The sequence below is a fragment of the Microtus ochrogaster genome, chromosome 5 (genome assembly GCF_000317375.1).
Source record: "Microtus ochrogaster isolate Prairie Vole_2 chromosome 5, MicOch1.0, whole genome shotgun sequence".
Lineage (NCBI taxonomy): Eukaryota > Metazoa > Chordata > Mammalia > Rodentia > Cricetidae > Microtus > Microtus ochrogaster.
In genome coordinates this window covers 76,589,114-76,611,618 of record NC_022012.1, presented here as the reverse complement: position 1 = coordinate 76,611,618, position 22,505 = coordinate 76,589,114, and the positions used below count along the sequence as shown (strand labels likewise).

Genomic DNA, 22,505 nt, shown 5'->3' with positions numbered 1-22,505 from the left:
ATGAGTGTGTGTGTGTGTGTGTGTGTGTGTGTGTGCCTGCCCTTGTCAATTCCATCATGAGGAGCTGATTTATCCTCATCTCTCCTGTGAGGCTACAGGCTAACTGGAATCAGGACCCAGGGACCACAAGGTGCCCCCTTCCCATAGCTGGGTGGGATACCCTGCATTGAGCTGGGGCTCAGGACACAAACTTAGTGAGTGCTCACTGAAATTCTCCACAACACAGAAAGCTTCTGAAGCAGCCTGTACCCTGAGTGCAGGAGGCTATAATCTCGCTGGTCCGGAAAGTCCGCTATGCTTGCCTCTGGGTGCTTAACCCACTTTTCAGGAGCCCAGCCCAGGCTCTGCAGACCTCCTGCCAGGGGGTGAGACCTGCTCTGGAGAAAGACCTTTCCAGCACCTGCCAGTTTCTAGGCTTGCCAGTCTGCCTCCCGAAAGCTAGAGGGAGATCATTCCAGAGGCAAGACTGTGGCTTAAAAAAAAAAAAAATCATGTTTAATTTAAAAATTAGAAGCTGGAGCAGGCTGTGAGCACAGGGGTTGATTGAAACAAAATTTAAATTCCTGTCAAGCCCATTTAAACACGGGGGCCCTTCATAGACAATTAGCTGCTCCCTGTGAATGCTGGATAAACTCGGGCCTGGTCACTGTGAGAAGAGAAGCGCCCACTGTGAGGCACTGGAAAAAAATTAACTAAGATCAGGCGGTATGAAATATTTAGCCTTCCAGTATATCACAGGGGTCTGCAAGTGTAAACAAGACAAAAATCGATTCCTTGGTGCCCTCCAATCAATCCCCAAAATGGCGAGGGCATCTGCTTTGGCTAAATTTTGTTTACATCGGCAGATTTGCCTTAATTGCGGTTGTTTATCTCTCGTGGTCCCCGGGGCCCTAATCTCCCGATTACTAATACTTAACACTCATTTCACATCTAAAGCTACTTCTAATCCTCAACAGGTTTGGGGGGCTCTTAAAATTATTGAAGGCACAGAGGCGGGAGCCGCAGCCTCTTTGTGAAAGGCCCATTTCCTATCTACTACCAGCTGGGCCCAATCGTCACCAGGGAGCCGGACGACAAAGGTGCTAAAAGGCAGCTTCACAATGACTGCCGCTCCGCCGGGGATTGAGCCGATGAAAAGGAGCTTTGATGGGAAATCTGAACAAGAGGCTAAAGCAGTCCAGCCAAATAAAGTTACTGTCATAATCAAATGCTGTCAATCACCATGAAAATCCAATTAAAAAATGTCTCAGCACAGTCCTCTTAAGTAGAAAAATGTACCCTATTTATACAAATTTTTGTCAACTCCATACCGATCCCGCAATTAGAAAGTCCTGCTATTAATTGAATCCCCCTCCCCTGCAACTTTCGACAGAGATGCAGGTCGCGCTGAAGCCTTCTGAGGGAGCCAAGACAAACACAAGCTATTGGTGTACAATTAAGAGTTAATCGGGTTACATTTGAAAATTCCATTTTTATTTGTGCCAGGGGAACCTTGGCTCGAATAAATGAAGGGTCCCTTTTCTCCCACTTCAGACTCAGTGGCTGTTTCTACGGAGCGAGCAGAGGAGTGCGGAAGCAGGACACAGGGAAGAAACTAGTCCATGCTCCGGCAAATGTCTCTCGGTAGACCAGGGCCTGATGTTTAATTCGAATCTTGAAAATTAAATAGAGGACAGAAGGCCCAAATGCCTGCGCTGCTTTCTGTGGTCTCTAAATGGCCATGTGAACCTCAAATTACCTTGCAGACAGGTTTAGCACCCCCCATAACTGTATCTGAAGCCGTAAGACTCCCAGTCCCCAAAGGTCCCGCTCAAAACGGCTACAAATTAAAAAGCAAACAACCCATTACACAAATCCAGCTGGCTACAACTGTAAACAGGAGGCTTCTCATATTCCCCCCCACCCCCGCCGCCTCTGACATTCCTGGTTAGATGCATTAATAATTGATAAGAATCGCATCTATTTATCAGCGTGTTCTCACAGGGAAAACAACTTTGCTAGCTTCAACAGCAACTGCCAAGTCCTGAGACTGGCTTTCGGATCCTTTATGTAACTTCAACAGCTAACCATTTCTGGGCTTCTGCAACCTGACCGTTATTCCCATGAGCACTGGGGCACGAGGGTGGTGTGCAGCCGGTGTGCTGACCGGGGAGACCTGGGGCTCATCATCAGGAGAAGAGGGTGCTGGCCAGGAGGTCTCCTTGACTCGAGAATGGTCTCTTGATTTGGAATTAAGGGTTGGAGGTAAGTTCTTCAGTGGTCAAAGGATTGTGATGTGGAGCAACACCTGCCTAGCACTCCAGGCTGTTCCCACCTCCAGGGTAGGGCTGAGACTAATGTTGGCTGTGCTGTTGATGGCCATGTCCTACAGCTTGCTGAAGTGCTTTGACAATCACCCATGAACACAGTAATGTCCTAGACGCTGACCGTACCAGGATGAGCTCTCCCATCAAACAAAAATTTTAATCAGACTATGTACTATCATATGGGGGTGTCATAATTTCCAGGGATTGCCTGTCCTCGGGTGAGCTTCTTCTGGGAACTCGTCCTGTTTGTCTTCAGCTGTTCCTGTCAGAGCAGCCTTTATTGACTGGATTAGCGAGCATGGGGCATACAAAGAATGATCAATAGTATTTAGCCTGACTGATAGGCAAGGCCCAAGATAGGCACTGAATTATGAGAGCATGCTCTTCCTTCAGCAGACTTACAATCTAGTCGGAGAAAAAAAAAGAGAGTTTTGTTAAACAGTGAGCTTTCCCTCTGGCTGCTCCTTCTAGTCATCCAGAGGGCTATAAAAGACAAAACTAAACATATCTGTTCCCTGACCACAGGGCTGGGGATGCTCAGTCTAGTTAGAACCCTCACAATTCTTCCCTAAAGCTCTCAGATGATTCTGTGAGGTGTGAGGGCTGACTCCGCACACACGACTGGCTCTGAATGGATTAGCATGTCACTAAGTGCTGCTCAGAGTGGGGAGTGAGCCCTGCCAGGGGCAAACCTGAAGGAGGAGGAGACCTTAGGAAGGAATAGGGCCGCCTTCTAGGCTGGACACTCAAAGGCAGAATCTGCAGGCACTTCAGTGTACCCAATAGGGGGCTGCAGGCTAACAGGGTGGCTCCCTTAGCCTCCAGCGAATCCTACAAGAGGTTAAGAGGGGGCCTACCATGCACCTAAGGCAACCCCTTTCCTCGTGGTCTAGGACTGCAACCCCTCACTGTGCCTTGGAATGAGATGCTGAGAAGGTGACAGCGCCATAAACCATGAGCAATGCAGTCTCAATGCAGTGTTCAAACAACTGCAATCTCAAACAGGTGAGTCATGGCTGTAAGGACAGATCAGAGTTGGGGCCAGGGAGGTGACTCAGTGGTTGCTGCCAAACCTGACCTTCTGAGTTTAGTCCCCCGAGGCCACATGGTGTGAAGCGATCCCTGAAAAGTCCTCTGACATCCACATGTGTGCCATAATGCTTGCACATGCAAACAAACAAACAAACACACACACAATTAAAAGAGAAAAGGATCTGACTTGAAGGGTGGGGGAATTATCCTCATCCGGAAATGAGAACTGCCAGAATCAGATGGCTAAAGCTAGGTCTTTTCCATCTGTATCTTGCCATGTGCATGCATAAAACACACACACATATACATACACACCTGTAAACACACACGCACACACATATACACATATGTACACATACATGCATTTATTCTTTAAAGTATCATAGTGGTCACATTTCAGGAGGAATGAAGCCTGTTTGCTAGGCTGTTTCTGTCTGCTGAAATGCTATAGCCATCAGAAATTCAAATTAAAGCAGACTGATTTAGCACTGTCTCAAGCACCAGACAGTGACTCTGGCGTTGTAGTTATATGCAGCTACAGTGCTAACATAGCTTTACTAGAGGAGTCCTGTGTATAAGGAAACACAAACATTACTTTAATGGCCTTTAGAACCTGTGTGTGGGGGGGGAGATGGCACAGTTGTCAGGTGGACCCTATTTGATGCCACCATCATTTGCCAATGACTTTTGTGCTTGAAGGGGCCTCCAGTTAGGACTTCTGCCTCTAAATTCTGGGTGCCACAGCTAATAAGTGTACAGACAGAGTATAGAACCCAAAGCAAAAATGAAGTCTGCAAAAATGAGCCAGACGCTCAAGAAATTTTAAAAACAGGTTTGTATGCGGCAGGCATATTGGTACAGGTCTATAATTCCAGGGTTGGGAATGAGGGGGACCTCAAGGAAGGGAGAGAAGGAAAAAGAGGAGGAGAGGAAGAAGGAAAATAACAGACACGTTGTACTTGACACAGGCGATGGCCAGTTGTAGTGAATGCCATTCACATTCCCAAGAGCTAACTAACCACCCCTGGTATTTTAAAAAGGTTTCCCCCAGCACAGTGGTCCTGAGCATTCCAGGGGGCTGTGGAAATGTGCCTTTTCTGGCCTTCAGCCTCTTCAGTAGGATGTGGTGGCGATGCCGGATAGGTGGGTCCTGTGCTTCAACCATAGAGGACCTCCTGGCCTCAGAAATGAGCCCCTTCTCTACCCTTCTTCAGCTCCTTTACCTGCCTCCATGGAACCCTGATCACCCCCTTTCCTTTTGGTCTTTCTGGTTAACGAATGATCTTAAGATAGCAGAATAGAAATCATCTTAGCTTGCAAAGTGCATTTTGCCTTTCACAGTGGATCAGAAGGTCTGTGTCTCGCGGCAAGCAAAGACATGTGTGTAAACCCAAAGTCAGGCTGGGATCTGAGTGCAGGAGGGACCAAAATCTAACCCGGGACCCCTTCACTCTTTGAAAGAGACTACAGATGTCTGCTTTATCATAATTGAGAGAATAGCCAACCACAGTATTTGGAAATGTAATTACAATCAGGTTCAAGCAAACAGAGAAGCTACCAGTGACAGTTTAATTTAGAGGAGTTAAACAAGTTAACATCTCTTTGCGAGTAATTAAATGTTTAAACAGATTTTTCTGGAGCAGTTTGGTGTTTATTAGCCCCAAACATTACTACCTCACATACACAAAGCCTTCACGTTTGCAGCTGGGATCAGGTGGAGGGAGCAAACATCCAAAACCCTGTTGTGATTACGGCTGAACCCCTCCCCTAAGGTCCACTCCTGCTTGTCTATCCAGCCCCACGATTTACGTGGTTTCTGAGCAAATTGTGACATTCCAATTGCAAACTGAGCCCCAGGTTGCTTCTTAGGAACAGAAAAACCAAACTGGGGGAGAGGCTAACACAGGATACCCTGTTCTGGAATGCACAGAGAGACACACAGGGAAACGCACAAAACAACAGGCGTTATTAAAACCTACGGAGAAAACCCATGTTTTTAAACAGTTACCAAAGCAGGATAGTAATAGCATAAAGACAATTTCTGTGCCAGCTTGTTTTTCTGAAATTCTCTCTGCCACTGAACGGCGAGAACAGATAATAACTATTAGTAAATCAAACTCCTCTGCAATATCCAGCTGTGCCTCACACATTTACATACAGATAGAATGGGTATATGTTTTTAATATGTATGGGACCCGTACTTTTCCCACAGCCGAAGTGTGTGCTACAAAGGAGGAGGAGAATAGAATCGGATCAGCATGAGATAATAAAGTGGCCTCGATAAAGTATTAGGCAGCGATTGATCTCAAACCGGGACGAGGCTTTTTTTGACCTGATTACTTACTATGCATAGATTCCATTAAATAGAGCTTAGACCCGGGAAGCTCGAGGAAATGCTCGAAATGCATAGAACCATCTCCGCTCTGAGCCCAGATTGTAACTGTGGGTGCCTGTGGCCCTCACCCGCCTGCTCCTGAGCTATGACCCTCATTGGGGACAGGCTGGGAGGTTAAAGGGTTGCCTGACAGCTGGTGGGAGCCTGGCAGAGTCCCACTGGGAGGATGCTTCTTTTCCCTCCCCCACACCGAGCAAGCACCCTCCCTGTGAGTGGCTGCCTGTTCCTGAGCTGCTTGTCTGGCCTTGACAGGAAACTATAAAGAGCAAAATAGGAAGGTAGCCTGGGAGCTGAACAATCACGGAGGGTCACAGTCCCTTTGAAAAACTGGTGACAACTATGAATTTCTCTTTGCAGGAAAAAAAAAAGATGCAAATCCGCACATGAGCACAGGATTCTGCCTGGAATCTCCGGTTCCTCACTGACTTCCCTGGTCCAGGCCCTGTGACCCAGCAGATGAACGTGCTGGTGTGGAAGGGGAAGGTCATTGCTTTGGGGTGATACAGGGAAGGACTGCTCCTACCCTTGCCAAGTTACAGCCTGACCTTCATTACTATAGAACCTAAAGGGAGACATTGCCTCCGATGCAATCCTTTATGGTTTGCAAAAGCAAACTGTCTACATAGCAATGTTCGGCATCCTAGCTTCTTAAACATTTAAACATACGATTTGAATAACAAAATAAGACTAGGCCTCCCATCTCAAGTGGTCCTTCTGTTCCCGAGTTTAAGGATCTAATGTAATATCTTGTCTCTTCTAACCTGACCTTAGGCATGATGGGGAAATATCGTTACCACCTTTGTAGTGTTTTTCCCCTTTCTTCTCAAGTTACACCCATCTTTTTGACTGGCAGAAGCTGACCTTGGATGTCTGAAGCCTGATGATGTCTTCTACCTCTTTAGTCTCTACTGCCAGGAGACTCTTTGCCAAAAATTCCTGGTACAAGGTTACAGAGCCTGGTGGCATCATTTGGTTCTTCACATGTGAAATCAAGATTACAGGAGCAGAGAGAGCTGACGGCAGGCTGACAGCTCATGGCTTCCTTTACTTCCTGGGCCTTAAAGCTGATTCCTGAGTAATAGATTAGGCTCTTGATGGCTGAAGACACCTCCTTGTCCTTTGCACAAGCGACTTCCCTGCAGTTAACAGGATGTGCACTTACTCAAGCAGAAGGGTCAGCACAGACAGGGTTCTGTACTGCTTTGGTGTGCAGTCAAAGTGTTTAGAGCCTTCTGTGCTTACAGTGGCATCACTAGAGGAGTTTCTCTAGAAACTGCCCAGCTGGGGATACATGGCCCAGCCAAACTCCACCTTTGTGGCTTTGGAACTCTATCAGACCAAAGTCAAAGGGGTTTCGGTTCCAGCAGGCACTAGAGGCTTCCACGGCTCTGAAAAGGTGTGGGCGCACACACATGGGGGCTTTGCCTGTTCTGCCTCGTTAGCCTGGAACGGTCCCTTGAAATGAACACAGTCCAGTCCATCCTTCAGGGGCGCTCCGCACGCTAGCCTCTCCACACAGCATCTCCCCTAACTGCCCTGGTGGGTCCCACACACCTCTTGCTGCTCCTCTAAAACTTCTACTCCATCCTGGCTAGCTGGGCACCCGACCTCTCCCTTGCGAGACTCTGTCCTTTAAACCACACGTGCCGCTGGGACAAGCGCAGGACTTCAGTGGTCTTTAAATGTCTGAGTTAGACTACTGACCAGGCTCTGTGACTGCAGAAGAGGATATGCATGCTAATGATGAAAACTTGGAGCACATTGCTATTTGTGTGTTGCATGCACACGTGTGTGAGTGTGCCTAACCTGTGGACGCAGAGGTCAACAGCGGATCCCTTCTACAGCTGGAGTTATAGGTAGTTGTGACCTGCCTGATATTAGGCTGGGAACTGACCCAGGTCCTCTGCAAGAGCAGTACACACTCTCAACTGCTGAGCCACCTCCTGAGTACTGGTTGCAGCTATGCAGCAACAGGACTAGTTTGAGAACCTTCTGCATGAAGTTGAATATGGATGTTGGTCCTTAACATGCGAGCATTATAAAGATTCCTTGGCGCAGCTTCATAAGACTTCCATTAAGGACAATAAAGCTATCTGAAGAACAACAGAGAATAGAATTTAGTAGTTCTACCCGGAAATGTATTCTGAACCTGAGATTTTAAAAACTTTAAGAATTTAACCTTGTGCTGGGTGGTGGCGGCACACACCTTTGATTAAAGTACTTGGGAGGCAGAGGCAGGCAGATCTCTGTGAGTTCGAGGTCAGCTTGGTCTAAAAAAAAAGAGTTTAATCTTGAGTTTCATATTTAGACTTAGAATGACATGGACAATGGATTTTAAAGCTTGATATTGGTACTTGGGTCTGTAAGGTTATTCAACTAAATACAAAGTCTGAATGCTGCTATGTGTACGGCCAGGCCCTGGGTATGGGGTGATCTGGACTACCCATCTTGCATTCCTATCTATTTAGGCAGGACCATGCTGTGTTCCCTCCCCATCAGAGCCAAACCTGGAGGACATGTGAGACTTTCCAAATGGTGAATGGATAACCGTCATCTTTCCAAGCACGTCACCTTTGATTTTCTTACCATGACTTGGAAGATGCTGACCCACAGGGAAATTTTGACAATTATGTGGGCCCTGAAGCTGACACCCTGCTGGCTGGGGTTACTGTACTTGGGAGATAAATTGTTCTTTTTTTTTCCCCAAAAGGCACAGGCCCCCACCCACAGTGACAAATGGGCTCTACAGCCCTTGTATTTCCCAGGATGCTCTTGTCTTCAGATGGGAGCATCATCAGTGAGGTTGCAGGCAGTGAAGGTCAAGAGGAAACTAAAGCCATTAATATGTTACAAGGAGTAAAGAAATTGTTTCTTAAGATTGGGTCTCAGGATGTAACTCAAGCTCAAGACAAGGGAAAACCACCATCTTTCCAACTCCCCTGTATTGCGTATTTGACCAAAAGCAGCCAGGCATGTCTCCATCACCTGGACCACTGCAGCTGCCTCCCCACTGTTTGCTCCCTCTTCACCAAGTTTCATCAAACAAGAACTGGCCTCACTTCTGCTAGACATCTGGGGATAGATTCGCCAAAATCTTAACACTGAGTCCTGTTAAAGAAAAAAATTAAGTGTAGGATGGTGTTTCCTGTGATTATGTTTTTCTTTATTTTTTTTGAAATATGTATTTAATAAAAAGATGGAACAGCACACATAAGGGATTAAAAAGCTAAGTGTCCACCCTTCAGCCTTATTTTTATGACCTGTGCCCCCTTCCTCAGGGGATGTTCCTTACTCATACCTACATTCACATGCATGGACGGGTGCACACATGATCTCCAGATGTTTTAGTCATAAGTGGCCAGCTCACTGCAGCATCGAACATGCACTTGCACACAGGTATCTGTTTTATGAAACCCCTTTTCTCGGTTCTAATAGCTGAGCTGTCCAGCCATAGCACAATAATGACCAGGTAAATGAGTCTCCATTTCTTGAACCTGCTCCAAACTTTCTCGAATGTGACTAACTGTAAGATCTTCCAAACCACGAGAGACCAAACAAAGCCCAACAACAAACAAACAATAAAACCCCCAAACTACTTAAATAGCAAATCAAACCAAACCGCCAACCCCACCTTCAATCTGGACACGAGACCTACAGTTACAAATTGCAAAGGTTTTGGGGATGAGCTTTTAATTTGACGCTTTTAAGAAAAGTGAGACCTAGTCCGGTGTGACACGAAAGAGAAATGTACCTGCCGGTGACAACAAAGGGACATGCATTATGTGACGATGGACTCTGCTGTGCACAGAAGCTGGGGGCTTAGAACAAAATCCAAAGAACAAAACCCTCTGAACCAAGAAGAGTGAAAGGCACCTTGCTTACAAAGGCCGTGTTGGCCGACTGCAGTCTCCTGAGGACAGGGAGTGGCACCAAGTGCGGCCCGCACACACCTACTCACTGCTACTAAAGCTCCACACAGCGCCCTTCTAGCAGCTCGCACCCTCCAATCAACAATCTGCAGTAAACGATGACCACTTGGGAATGGAGAAGGGTTCATCTCTGTGCCTTTCCCTGTGTGAGTAAGGACTGTCATCTGCAATCAAAGCATGATTGCCTTGGAGCTGGGAACATAGCGTCGGCCACCTCCCAGTACCTGTTTCTGAGGAAAGACGAAAGATTCACAGCAAACTGATCTCATTTCATTCTACGTGAGTCAAGAGGATCCCACGCTACAGTCATGATTCCCTGGAGGACCACACTACACACTACACACGTCTGCTGTCTTCTGTCACCAGCCCCGGGACTTCTGGAAGGGAGTAAGAGAGAATGCCCGAGGTTGTGACCCCTGAATAAAGGAGATGAAGATGGTTCTTCATAAAGCTTCAGAATGGAGGAGCTTTCCAAAGAGAAACTTAACTTTTAAGGGTCTGAACTTCAGAAATACCTGTGCAGGGCTGGGGATACGGGTCAGCAGGACAGTGCTTGCTTCTTGGCATATGCGAGACCCTAGGTTCAGTCTCTAGCATGGAAAGAAAATGAGAAAAACTCTGCCCAATAAAGTAAGTCATGTTGGCTTTCTGGCCCGTGGATTTTTTAGCTAGTTCCAGGACAGGCTCCAAAACCACAGAGAAACCCTGTCTCGAAAAAAAAAAAAAAAGTTCTGGTTTTAGGGAAGCTGGGGCTGAGGGCAGATTTAGGTATCACAGGCTAGCCTCATTTATAGCTGAGGATAGTCCTTCAGTTTCTGATCCTCTTCTACCTCTCAAAGGCCACAATCACAGGTGCAGCCACCATGCTAGGTTACTAGGTGCTGCCGATGGATCCCAGGGCTCTGAGCATGCTGGGAAAGCTCTCTACCAAGTGAAAGACACCTCCAGCCCTCACACCAGGCTCTGTTGTAACACACTGAAGGTTTCACTCACCATCAGCTCCTCGGGTGCTGGTCTTTCTTTGGGCTGTTTCCTCATGCTGCAGTGGGAAGACAAAAGACTCTCATTCATATTTGTAATTATTTTTTGCTGTTAATTTCCACTCTGTTTCTGCTGGAATTGGGATCTTTGCAAAATGTTGCGGGCTATTTGATCACACTGTGAAACTCCAAGACTGTGTTAATAAAATTAACCTTGGATCAGGGGTTGGAGGGAGCAATTAGTTGACAGGAATTAGTCATAGAGAGGTTGGAGGAACCAGGGATATAGAGAGACGCACAGGAAGGAGTAAGGAGGAACTTCGAGATTCAGTGGTCTTTTTGGTTTGGAAGAGTGGAGAGATGCTTCTCTTGCTGGATCTCTGGTCGAAAAGGATGGTCAGCTGATTGTGTCTTAGCATCTCTGATCTAAAAGGTTTTCACCCCAACATCTGACTCCCGAGTCTTTACTAGTAAACAGAACGATAGAGACTTAGCTAAAACCTACATTTGGTGGCCATGGCCGAGCCAAGCCATCAGTTGATTCTGGCGTGGCCACTAAGCTGGCAGAAAGCCAACAGCAAAATTCACCAGCTCAATGCTTGTCCAAAGTACTAACACACATTCCTGATCTTATGCGGGCCTTGAGTCAGACTTCTGGAGACACTGGGAATGGGAATTCTTTTACTAAAGTTAGTATTGAAATAAAGATAAGTTATTGTAATTCTATTTTTAAAAGATTTATTTATTTATTTTATGTGTATCTGCCTGCATGTATGTATGTGGCTCGTGCATACATGGAGCCCACAGAGGTCAGGAAAGGTATGAGATCCCCTGGAATTGGAGTTACAGGTGGTTGGGAACCATGTGAGTGCTGGGAACCCAACTCAGGTCCTCTGAAAGAGCAACGGTGCTCTCAGTCACCGGGCCCTCCCTCTAGTCCCGTAGTTCTAGTTTTGAAGTCACTGTAGAAAGAACAGCGATCTTCTCTTTCTGACTCAGCTGCCACCTTATCTCAACCTTAAATTTGGGGAATGGAGTTCTATTTTGGTCACTGGGATCAGAGGGATAAAAGAAAGGTGACAATCAAGTCACATGAGAAAAGACCCTTTGGTTCTGGTGCTCAATGAAGAGCAGTAAATAAAAGGTCAGATGATGCTACAAGACCACAGACGGCTCCTTACACATCTTCATGACTTGCGTTTATTTTCACTAAAACACAAGGTGATAATTCATTTCACAGTTGTAAGACTGGAAGCTGTAATCAGTAGCAGTTGCAATGTGATGAAGGACCAAATGGTACAGAGGTGAGCACGGGCAGCTGCCTACCTGTGGCCATGCCTGTTCTGAACTAGGAGCATTTGTGAGCTAAAGTCACGAAGAGAGACTGCTGTATTTGCCGACAATACTTTTTTTTTAAATAGAGATTTAATGATCATTTGGTAAACAAGAGCCATAGCTATGAACCATTAATGACATCGAGGACATTTGCCTTCCCTATAAATAACCATATGCACCTCTCAAATGCGGCATCCATTAGCAAGTGATTCAAGCTGTCTCGCCAGTGGAGTTGGTAACAGTCCTAATCTGACATTCCAAAGTAGCTGTATCTCTTGGGAAAACAAGGCTATTACCCACGATCACTTCTGTTTCGGCTGACATCTGTGGAAATTTCAACACAGGTTATTCCCCCCACCCCCGGTCTCCGTAAAACTTTTATATAACAGCCAATTAATGTTTTAGATGGGAGGGTGGTAAAGCTTCGTGCCCTGCTCTCCCTGGCTGCCCAGCGCACTCCACTTCCAGGCTGGTCTCAGACCACACAGAGACAGCACAGATGTCGGGTATCCAACCTCTCTCTGTGATGCCCAAAGCCGGGGCTCCAGGCAGCCGGAACTGCAGCGTGTTTCCTAATTTCTACATAAAGTGGGGCATGATGCACTTGTGAGTGTTTTCAGGAATTGCACGGACAGGAAATGGAGAGCCTGATCTGTTTCTGGACAAGGGCTCTAATGAACAATCTCAATGAGCTCCAAGAGTCGGGAGCCTGGTGTTTAATTAACAAGCATTTTCCCCGTATGGCACGCTTTGGAAACAAAAGATTTCTGGAGTAAAAACAGTTTCTAAAAGCTATGGAATATGATGTAAGCATTTTAAGTAAATAGAAGCAATTACACTTTTTAGATCTGGGGAAAATTCTCTCCCTCATTTTTTTTCTGGGGGAATATAAACTGTCTGAGACATTTTCATTAAGAGGTAACATATTACACTCAGTCAAAAAGGTGATAAAGCTTGACATTTATATTAAGGAATATTTCTTGGTTTCACTTTTGTGTAACCATCAGATGGATCATGAGAGGGGGGAGGGGACAGCACACAGCCATTCTAGTTGAGCAAGAACTCTGTGCAGCTGCCCACGCCACCTTGTTGTTCCCCCAGAGAATGGCTTCTCCTGGCAGGGGCTGCCTGTGCACCTTGCAGGAAGGGTGACGGAGGGAGAGGAGCCTGGGAGTTATGAAGGAGTTTCAGAATGTTTGGTCTATTCTGCCTTCTGCCCTGGAGGTCACCATTCCAGTGCCCTGAATGGTCTCCTGTCTCTGGGGTAATTCCCCATGCTGGGGTGAGCCTGAGGGCAGTGGAGCTACTGGCCTCCCGAGGCCACACAGAAGTCCAGCAGGATTGGGGCAATGGCGAAAGGGCTAATAAAAGAAAGATGTGTCCTGTCGGGAGGAGAAAGGCAGAAGGCTGGAAAAGAGCCCTGGGTTGAAAACTGTTTCTTCAGGGTAAAACGATAAGGCCTTGCTAGGAGGCTCCAATGACCCCTTGTGCAAAATTCTAGATTTCCTCTCAGGCCCCCGAGGGTGGGAGTGGGCTCAACAAAGGTCTCTGTGGTCTCTTTAATATCAAACTTCAGTGAGACGTGACCCTAGGTGTTTAAAAATACCTAAGGACAAGTTATTTACTGAGAATCAGGTGAATTAGTAAATGGTGCTTTTGCTAAGTAACAGGCAGCTTTACCGGTAATGAGGTTACATTAAAAGAAAGCTTCATAGGTCAATCAACAGGGGCTAGAAAATTATGTATATTTTGGGAAAAAAATCAACGAGGATGGCAACAGTGCACGTGTGGAATCCTCTTCCCAATAGTTTATTAAGGGGGGGGGGAGGCTCGGAAATTCAATCCTTGTGTAAATAACATTTACATAATTTAAACAATTTCTTGGCTTTGTCGCCCCAGCTGCCCAAGGCCCAGAAGTCCCTCCCATCCCCAAAAGGAAGCGGGAGAGTCACAAGGTCTCAGAGAGCCTCGGAGTTAATGGCATGTATCATTTACATTGAGGGCATGACGGGTTTGCAAACGGGGACTCACCACTGAGTGATGAAATGTACAAACGGCTCCGAGAACTCTCCAAGCGGAAGGACTGGTGAATCCTGGGAGGGAGGAGGACACAAGTCACCCAAAGTCACAACACTGTTTTCTTCTTTCCTCCTTTTCCACCCTCCACCCGCACCTCACAGAGGAGCTGCAATGGCGGAAGGCCTCATCCAATTAAAAGGACTGGCCGAACCCTCCTCCACACGGTGAAGTAAAGATGCCAAATTTCAAGCCACACACATTTTACAATGGTGAGAAACACGAGAGCAGAAAGGGAGGGGAGGTGAAAAAAGGACAATGATAGCCACGGGGTAGGAAGGAAGGTAGGGAAAGTGTAAATGAGAAATTAATGATTATTTAAGTAACACGCAAATGGTCTTGTAATTAACAAAGAGCTGGGAAAATTATTCTTGTTTTGACCTTTGTTTCTTTTCCTGGATTTGCTATTTATTTACACTTCCTGTTATTTACATTTTATTTGTAGATCTGACTGCTCTTAACTGCTTGCCCCTTGCTGCATATTTGCATCTGGCTTTTGTGTTTTTTAATTTAAAAGTAAGACACTTTAGAGGGTGAGATGTTTCCCCGAGAAGGGATTTCAGCTTTTCTGCCAGTCTGGGCTGACTGTTAGGAAGCCCAGGCATTAGGGACATAATGGGAAACTCCCACCTCCTTAACCAGACCCGGAAAAAAAAAAACAAGAAAAGAAAAACAAAAACCAGGAGTGGTGGTGGCAGCAACTCAGAAAGAGCAGAAAACTACATGGCAGCAAATGAGTGGGCTTCGTGACCCAGGGAGAGAACCCCATTGCCATTCGCAGAGGAAGGCTTTAAGAATTTAGGAGTTTTTCCACGAGTGACAGAGAGCGCCGCTGTGTTTATAGCGTGGCAGCTCAGGATGTAATGAAATTACACTGCAGAGTACTTCACCAGTCATCTCATTAGGGTTACAGTTGGAACAAGAGAGCCGCACAAAGTAGGCAGCTGCAAATGACTCCATTCTCATGGATTCTCATTTGCTATTAAAAATACCTTTCGGCGCCTTTCCCCTCCCTGACATCCCTACACAAAGTGCCCTGCAAAGTATGATACATGCACCTATTTAAATTAACAAAGGAATGACTTATTTTAATCTCACTGTGCTTTGGAGTGCTTTGGCCATTTGGATGAGCAATATATCATTACATACAACCTTCCAGCGCTGCAGGCTAGGAACTCAGAGCATGCAGCATTTGGTGGGAGCCAAACAATTTCTCTAGCACACAACTGTGTCAAATGCATGCATGTATTCATTATGGAGAAGGAGAGGAAATGGCTTTGATGTAGAGGAAAGGGGAAGAAGATAAAAGCACCTCTGCACTATGCGTGTCATTATCAATGGTGGCAGACAGAACAACCGCACAGCCTCCTATGTGATTAGTAAATATACATATAATTGCTGTGGCCAATTATCAGAAAAATGAGATCGGTAATTACAAGACAGAAAATTAACTAGAACTCTTATTAAGGCTTTGTTTCCGATTCAAACAATTTGGAAACTGCTGGAAAATACAATTAAATCAAAAGGATCTGAGGGGGCCAAGGCAGCCAAAAAAAAAAAGGTGTGTGTGTGTGTGTGTGTGTGTATGTGTGTGCACGCGCGCAAAGATGGACACGACATATTTTGGCTTCTGTGAGTGCACCCTCTGAACTGATTCATCCAGTGGAAGCCAGACAGGGAGAGGGTGGCTGCAGTTCCAAACTTGAAATGTTTTCAATAGAGAAAGCCTTGCAGGAGGAGAGAAAACAAAGGGAAGGGGGTGTGAATAAAGCTCAGGTTCAAAGCGACACTTCCGGCACTCAAGGGCAGTACAGAGCAGGGTGGAGTGGCTGCTCAAAGGCGCGAGACCCACAAGAGCAGACCAGCCTCAGTCACGTACTGCAAAATGGCCAGACTCCCATTGGTTGGAAAAGCAAAAACAAAGCGAGGCACCATTTCTGACTTGTTTTGGGTCAAGAAATGACGTTTTAGCTAGACGTGGTAGTTGGCACACACTTTCAGTCCCAGCGCTCAGCGGGCAGATGGACCTCTTGCGTTTAAGGCCAAGTTGGTCTACATAGTCATTTCCCAGACAGCCAAGGCTATATAGTGAGACCCTGTCTCAGAAAAAAGACAAAGAACACCCAGAAATGTTAGACATGTTAGTGTCTTCAACAACCATAACTGAGAAGGTGGTTAAAAATCGAAAAAAAATTATGGACTCTGATCCACAAAGAAACGCCTCTAATTGTCCCTGCACGACCCTTTTCTTTCCTGGGTGGGTGTGGTACTCCAACTATCTGAGTGACAGTTGGTTTATGAATTTATTCACTTATTATTTTTCGAGACAGAGTTATATTCTACATCCCTGGCTGGTCCTGAACTCACAGAGCTCCACCTGCCTCTGCCTCCTGAATGCTGGCACTAAAGGTGTGTGCTATCAAACACTGTCCATAGTTGCTTTTGAATGCAGTATTTAGGGAAAAAAAGCTTAATGTCTTCATGTGACTGAATATTTACCAAGATGGTTAAACTGGTCTGGATTTCTGCAAAGCTCCTGTATAAGATATGATGCTAATGCAGCCTTTGCTTCAAGGTGGGATGCAGAAAGTCACTGATGAATCGGAGGCTGGGCAGCTTTGTTGAAATAAAGGGGTCTTTTTAACCCAGCGGAAGGGAAGTGAGACATGCAGCACCTTGTATGGATGCTTAATTTTATTTAAGACCTAATATTATATCCTGTTACATCCCTCATATTATAAAACTACAGAACACTGGGTGGTAGCCGTGAATAATTTATTTTACTTCGGAAACACCAGCCCGTGTAGAATTTGGAGAGCCACAGAGAGCAGATTCTCATCTCAGTGGGGCCTGGGAGAAATCACTCATCGGAGATGTGGGGGGGGGGGCAGTCTCATCTCATGTGCATGCTGCCAGATACTTCTTCGTTTTAAAATCCTCGTCTCTTGCCTGCCTCAAGGAAGGCTGTTTTGGGAAGCGGAGGGATGGCTAAAAGGTGGGTGGAGGAAACCATACAGGCAAACAGAAGCAAAGGGGGCCCTGAGAGAGCTTTGTAGTCCACAAAAGCAGGCTGCTGGCACACCAAGACAGCAGACAGCCCGAGCATATTCGTGCTGCTGCAGAGATGCTTTCAGGCACATTTTCCTCCTTCCGTCCTTCCTTCCTTCCTTTCTTTCTTCTTTCTTTTTTCTTTTTGAGACAGAGTTTCTTTGTGCAGTTCTGGCCATCCTGGAACCCACTATGTAGACCAGGCTACATAGTCATCGAAATCAGGAGATCGCCTGCCTCTGCCTCCTGAGTGCTGAGATTAAAGGTGTGCACCACCACTGCTTGGCTAATTTTTTTTTCTTTTTTAAAGAAAATAAAATTAGAAGTTAGTGTAGCTCACAATGAGAAAGACCTCCAAGAATCTGCCTACTTTGTTATTTTGTTCAAATTTTAGGGAAGGAGGGAGGTCAGGCACACACTAAATTTGGGTTCTGGCTTCCCTAGGGTGTATCAGAAGAGGAAGCGTCCCATCATGGGATGGGGCGGGGGTGGGGGGTGGGGATTGCGACCCATCCTGAGGGATTCAGTGACTCCAGTAAAGCAGATGCCATGTATCAAAAACATCCTCCTGTGAACTGGGCTCAGGCAAGAGGGAGAAAAGGACTGGAAAACAAGCATGTTGTCTGAAGAAGCGGGTAAAGTACCGCCTCAGCCGCGCTGGTGGTGGAAACTGGGAGGAACGGGTAATATGTCTTTAGGTCCCGGGGACCGGATGTCACCTTCGGGGCTTTCCTATCTACAAGTTTCTGTAAGCATCTAAGCACGAAGGTCTAGACCACATGAGCAGGTACAACCTTAGCCAAAAGCTTTAACCTGAGATTTGAATCCCCAAACAACTTTAGAACCCTGCTAAGAAACACAAGCTGGATCCTGCCGCCGAGCAGGCAGCCGCTATATGACAGCAGCCACCACGAAGCACTTCGGTAAGCAGCTCTGGGCATGCAGGGGGACAGTCTGCAGTTTCAGAGCTTTCGTGACTATCTGGTAAGTTCCTTCTGCCAAACAACTGAACACAGGCAGGCCGCACACCAGAGAACAGCGAAGGACACTGGGAAAAAAGTTTGAATGATGCCTTTGCCTTGTGAGTAATGAACAGTTCAGCGGGGTCAACCCATTACAACCCAAACTGTTTAATTATTAATTATGCACAATCTCCGAGCAAAGGGACAAGTCCGGAATGTTTAATGTGTGCCAACTTCAACTGGACTCTCTCTCTGGGTATTCTGTTATTAGCACTTGTCAGCTAGGTACTCAGGCATAAAAAAAAGGCAAGCAGCAGAAAAGCAAGAAAAGAGCTCTCTCTCTCTCTCTCTCTCTCTCTCTCCCTCCCTCTCTCTCTCTCTCTCTCTCTCTCTCTCTCTCTCTCTCTCTCTCTGTGTGTGTGTACCTGCACACTCACAGAGGTGAAAGAAGGAAGAAGCTTAGACATCCAGCCCCAGACAGATGCTGCCAGCTCACACACAGAGCAAGTCTCCCGACGAGCACAGTGGCAGGAAGGAGGGCCCTCCAAATACAGAGAAACTGAGAAAGAGCTTTAGAAACAACTGGCTTAAAACAGAGGTCACTATCGTAAAAGAGAGGTCCTGCTTGAAAACCATGTTTCTAGGCTTTAAAACAATCCCTATGAGACTGGAAAGATGCCTCTGCCTGTAAGAGCATGGGGATGCTTTTCCAGAGGTTTGGTTCCCGGTACTGTAACCCCAATTCCAGCGGACCTGACTCCCTCTTCTGTATTCCATGGGCACTTACATTCATATGCACAAATCTCTATGCAGACATGTACACATACATATAATTTAAAAAATAAAAACAAATCTTTGAAAAGATCTGTGCCATTAATGTTTATCTCTAACACCCCTCCTCCTAACCCCACCAATAACCAGGTTATATTGTAAAATCTGAATAAAGTGAGCGCCCAGATCTGCGCCCTTGTTGGCTTCCTGGTTGCCATACTGTGTTGGGCTTATGAGAGCGGTAAGTGAGGAGGTAGGTATGTCTATCGTCTCCAACTGCATGTGGTCTCAAGTGATATTAAGTGAGAATACCTAAAGGGAAAAGGCTATTAAAAAATTCCTAGGGAGCTCACATTTTTAGACTTCTGTTTTGTCATAACTGAAAAAAAGATAAAGGACCTTTCTTTAGGAAATATTTTTAACGACCTCAGTTTTCTATTCACGCAGAATTAGAGATGACAATGGACTTCTACAACAGTGTGGTGGTCCATTCACACTCTGCTAGGCATAAACATGAAGTGCCACCCCAAACGGGAAATTACAATATTTTCTCAGTCACACGATAATTTTCTCAAGCGAGCACCTACTACATCAGAGGCAGTGAGCCCAGCACTGGGGACGACTGACACTAACACCAAAGAATGGCAGATGTGAGCCTCTCCTCTTCAACTGCCTGCCTCCCTCCTGCCTCCCTCCTTCCCTCCTCCCTCCCTCCTTCCCTCCTCCCTCCCTCTCTCCTCCCTCCCTCCTTCCCTCCTCCCTCCCTCCCTCCCTCCCTCCCAGAGAGCACAGGGCGGGATGAGTATCCTGAACATTTCTATTTGTACAGAAACAGCTATCCTTCCAAATAAAGATTTTATTTTAGTGACATATGGAAGACATGGGGATAACTAAACAACTGTGGGGGTACTGACTTTATTTGTGAGTTCTGAGGCCAATGTTAAATAAAAGGTAGAAAAGTCTCCCAGGGGGCGAAGGGCTGGAGAGATGGATGGCTCAGTGGTACACTAGGATGAGGCCTGGAGTTCAGATCCCAGCACCCATGGCTGTGGTCCTGCAAATACCTGTAACCCAAGCACCAAGGGGAATAGACACGGGTGATCATCAGGGCTGGCTGCTGTCAGCCTAGCTGAAAAATGTGAGCGCCAGGCTCAGTGAGAGACCCTGCCTCAAAGGAGTAAGGAGGTGGGTGATAGAGGACTCCTGTCCAGGCCGACCTCTGGCCTCACAGATGCACCCTGTCCCATGCGTACACCTTACACACATGTGCCTGTATCCACCTCTCCTTACAAATACACAAAAGAGTAAGCTTTCTAAGTTGTTTTATTTTATTTTGAGACAGAGTCTCTCCACAGAGCCCTGGTTGTCCTGGAACTCATTATTTAGAATAGGTTGGCCTCAAACCAAAGGCGTGTGTCACCATGTTGGCCTGCTTCCTAAGTTTTGAAATAAACCATTTTGAGCTATACTGTTGCTACAGCACCAAGTCAGTAAGCAGTTAACATCAGAGAATCACATGAAGCCAACACCGAATTGTGTCCCACATGTAAGGGTGAGTCTCTTCACTCAAGTCGGATGCTCCTGTGGCTTGGCCCACACAGAGCTGGTGTTAGGTCCTGTGGCTCACACTAATTATCACAGTTCTCCTAGGTCACTCCACTTCTACGCATGGTGCTGGGTCAAAGGCTACTTGTAATTCCAGTGGCTTCGGGTCAGGCACAATAGCATTTTGCTGTCAGATCCCAAATTGGTTTTTGATCTTCACTGTTGATTCCTTATGGTAGCCACCTCTGTGCCACAGGGCAATCTATGCTGTCCTGGGGAGGAAACCTAGTTGGTTTAAAAACAAAAATCCGGGGTCAGGGATGTAACCCAGCTGGGACAGCGTTTGCTTAGTGTATTTAAACCCTGGTTATATCCACAGCATCATGAACAACTGGGTGTGGTGGTACACGCCTGAAATCCTAGCACTTGTAAGGGGGGTGGCAGGAGGATCTAAAGCTCAAGGCTATCCTTGGCTACTTAGGAAGATCAACATCAACCTGGAATACAGAGATCCTACAACAGCAAAAGAGAAGAAAATCAGACCCCCTCTTTTTTGTTAAATATGTACATAGACAAAAGCTGGTCTATAAACCAAAAGCTTCCTGTGCAGTGAGTAACTGGAGTCTTGGGTGGATGGGCTCAGTGGATAAGAGGGCTTGCCGTGTAAATGTGCGGTCCTGAGTTCAAATCCCAAGAAACCGCACAAAAAGTAGGATGTGGTCATATGTAGCTGCATCCACAGCCCTATGTATGTGTGGTAATGGTGCGGGAGCAAGAGGATCACTGGGGCTTGCTGGCCATCAGTCTCCCTCTGGGCTCAGTGAGTGACCCTGTCACAAGGGAATAGAGTAAAGAATGACCAGGCCACTGAGTGACCTCTTCTGGTTGCTGTGCTTACACAGGTGTGAGCATCCACATACATGTACACATATACTTTACATACATACACACACATACATGTTCACAAATATACATATATAAAAAGACTGTTATGGAGGATTATGGGAAATGAGAACATTTTAATACTTCAAAAGCCCTTCATGTTCGTATCTATACACTTCTTCCTATTATGGCTTTCCCAGGAAAGGGAGGAGACATGGAGGAAGAGGGGCACAGGTGTCCTTGGCTGGTTAGCTACCATGCTACACACCAGGCATGCCTCAGCAGATCGGCACAACTTCAAGGTCCAACTGTTAGATGTAGAGTTTATTTAGGATATGCCACTTCATGACCTGAAGTGCATTCTTTATTGCATGCTGAGATGAACGTGCCCAATCCTGGGAGTGCTCCAAGGCCAGCACTGGGGCGGGAATGGGGCTCTGTATTACCAAGGCTTGCAAAGACATCAGCAAAGATGCTCCGGAAGGCTCAGCTGGAGCCCAGAGCCCTCCTCTACCCACCCCATCCAACATCGGGCCTGAGTGGAGAGAGTGGAGGATGGTTCAATTTCCACCGTGGGTCACCCCATGTCTGGGGCTGCCAGATGTGACAGATTACACGCGTGGGCATTTGGTGTGAAGTTCTGTCTGCTGGGTCTGGCTGGACAGTAGCATTTCATTTAACTTGTCTCAGATGGACCTGGAACCAGGGTCTGAAGGCCTAAATTCTCACTACCGAAACCCCCACCCAGCCTATAAACCCTTCAGTCAAGGGAACCAGCTGTTAGCCAAGAGAACCCCATCACCAGATGGCTTATGAAAACTCAGGCCGTACAAACAAACAGGTCTAAAGGAATTCATCTTAGGTAATTGAAACTGATGTCAGAGAATTTTTTCAGCACATACACTTTAGAAGTTCCTCGAGATTATGGTGAAAACAGAGAAACTTGCTTCCATCAATGAACCAGATCAGTCAGTCGATTTATTTTGTTGTCATTTAAATAAGACACACATAGAGACTTCCTAAACACAGCAAAGACTGGGTGTTTTAGAAAATTCTCTGAAAAGAGACCTAGAAAGTGGGTTCATTCTCTAAACCATGTCTGAGGTGGGTCCCCAAAGCCCGTGAGCATCTTTTCTGTTTTTATTTTGGGTTTCTTGCTGCTGGGCCTTATTTAGAGGTACCCTTGTGAATAGAATACCCGCCTCCCCCCCCCCTTGCCTGCAGCTCAGACACAGCCTCAAAAA

At 46.4% G+C, this 22,505-nt stretch overlaps 1 protein-coding gene across 5 annotated transcripts in view; it reads right to left on the bottom strand.

The window, feature by feature from the left end:
- Positions 1-22,505, bottom strand: part of Map2k5 (mitogen-activated protein kinase kinase 5) — a 237,834-nt gene that overhangs the window by 17,499 nt on the left and 197,830 nt on the right. For all 5 annotated transcript variants that reach the window (XM_005347788.2, XM_026778922.1, XM_026778920.1 and 2 more), the window contains 2 exons: positions 14,009-14,070; positions 10,656-10,701 (listed from right to left, as the gene is read on the bottom strand). In XM_005347788.2, coding sequence (XP_005347845.1) covers positions 10,656-10,701; positions 14,009-14,070 — 108 coding nt within the window. The remainder of the gene's footprint in view (positions 1-10,655; positions 10,702-14,008; positions 14,071-22,505) is intronic.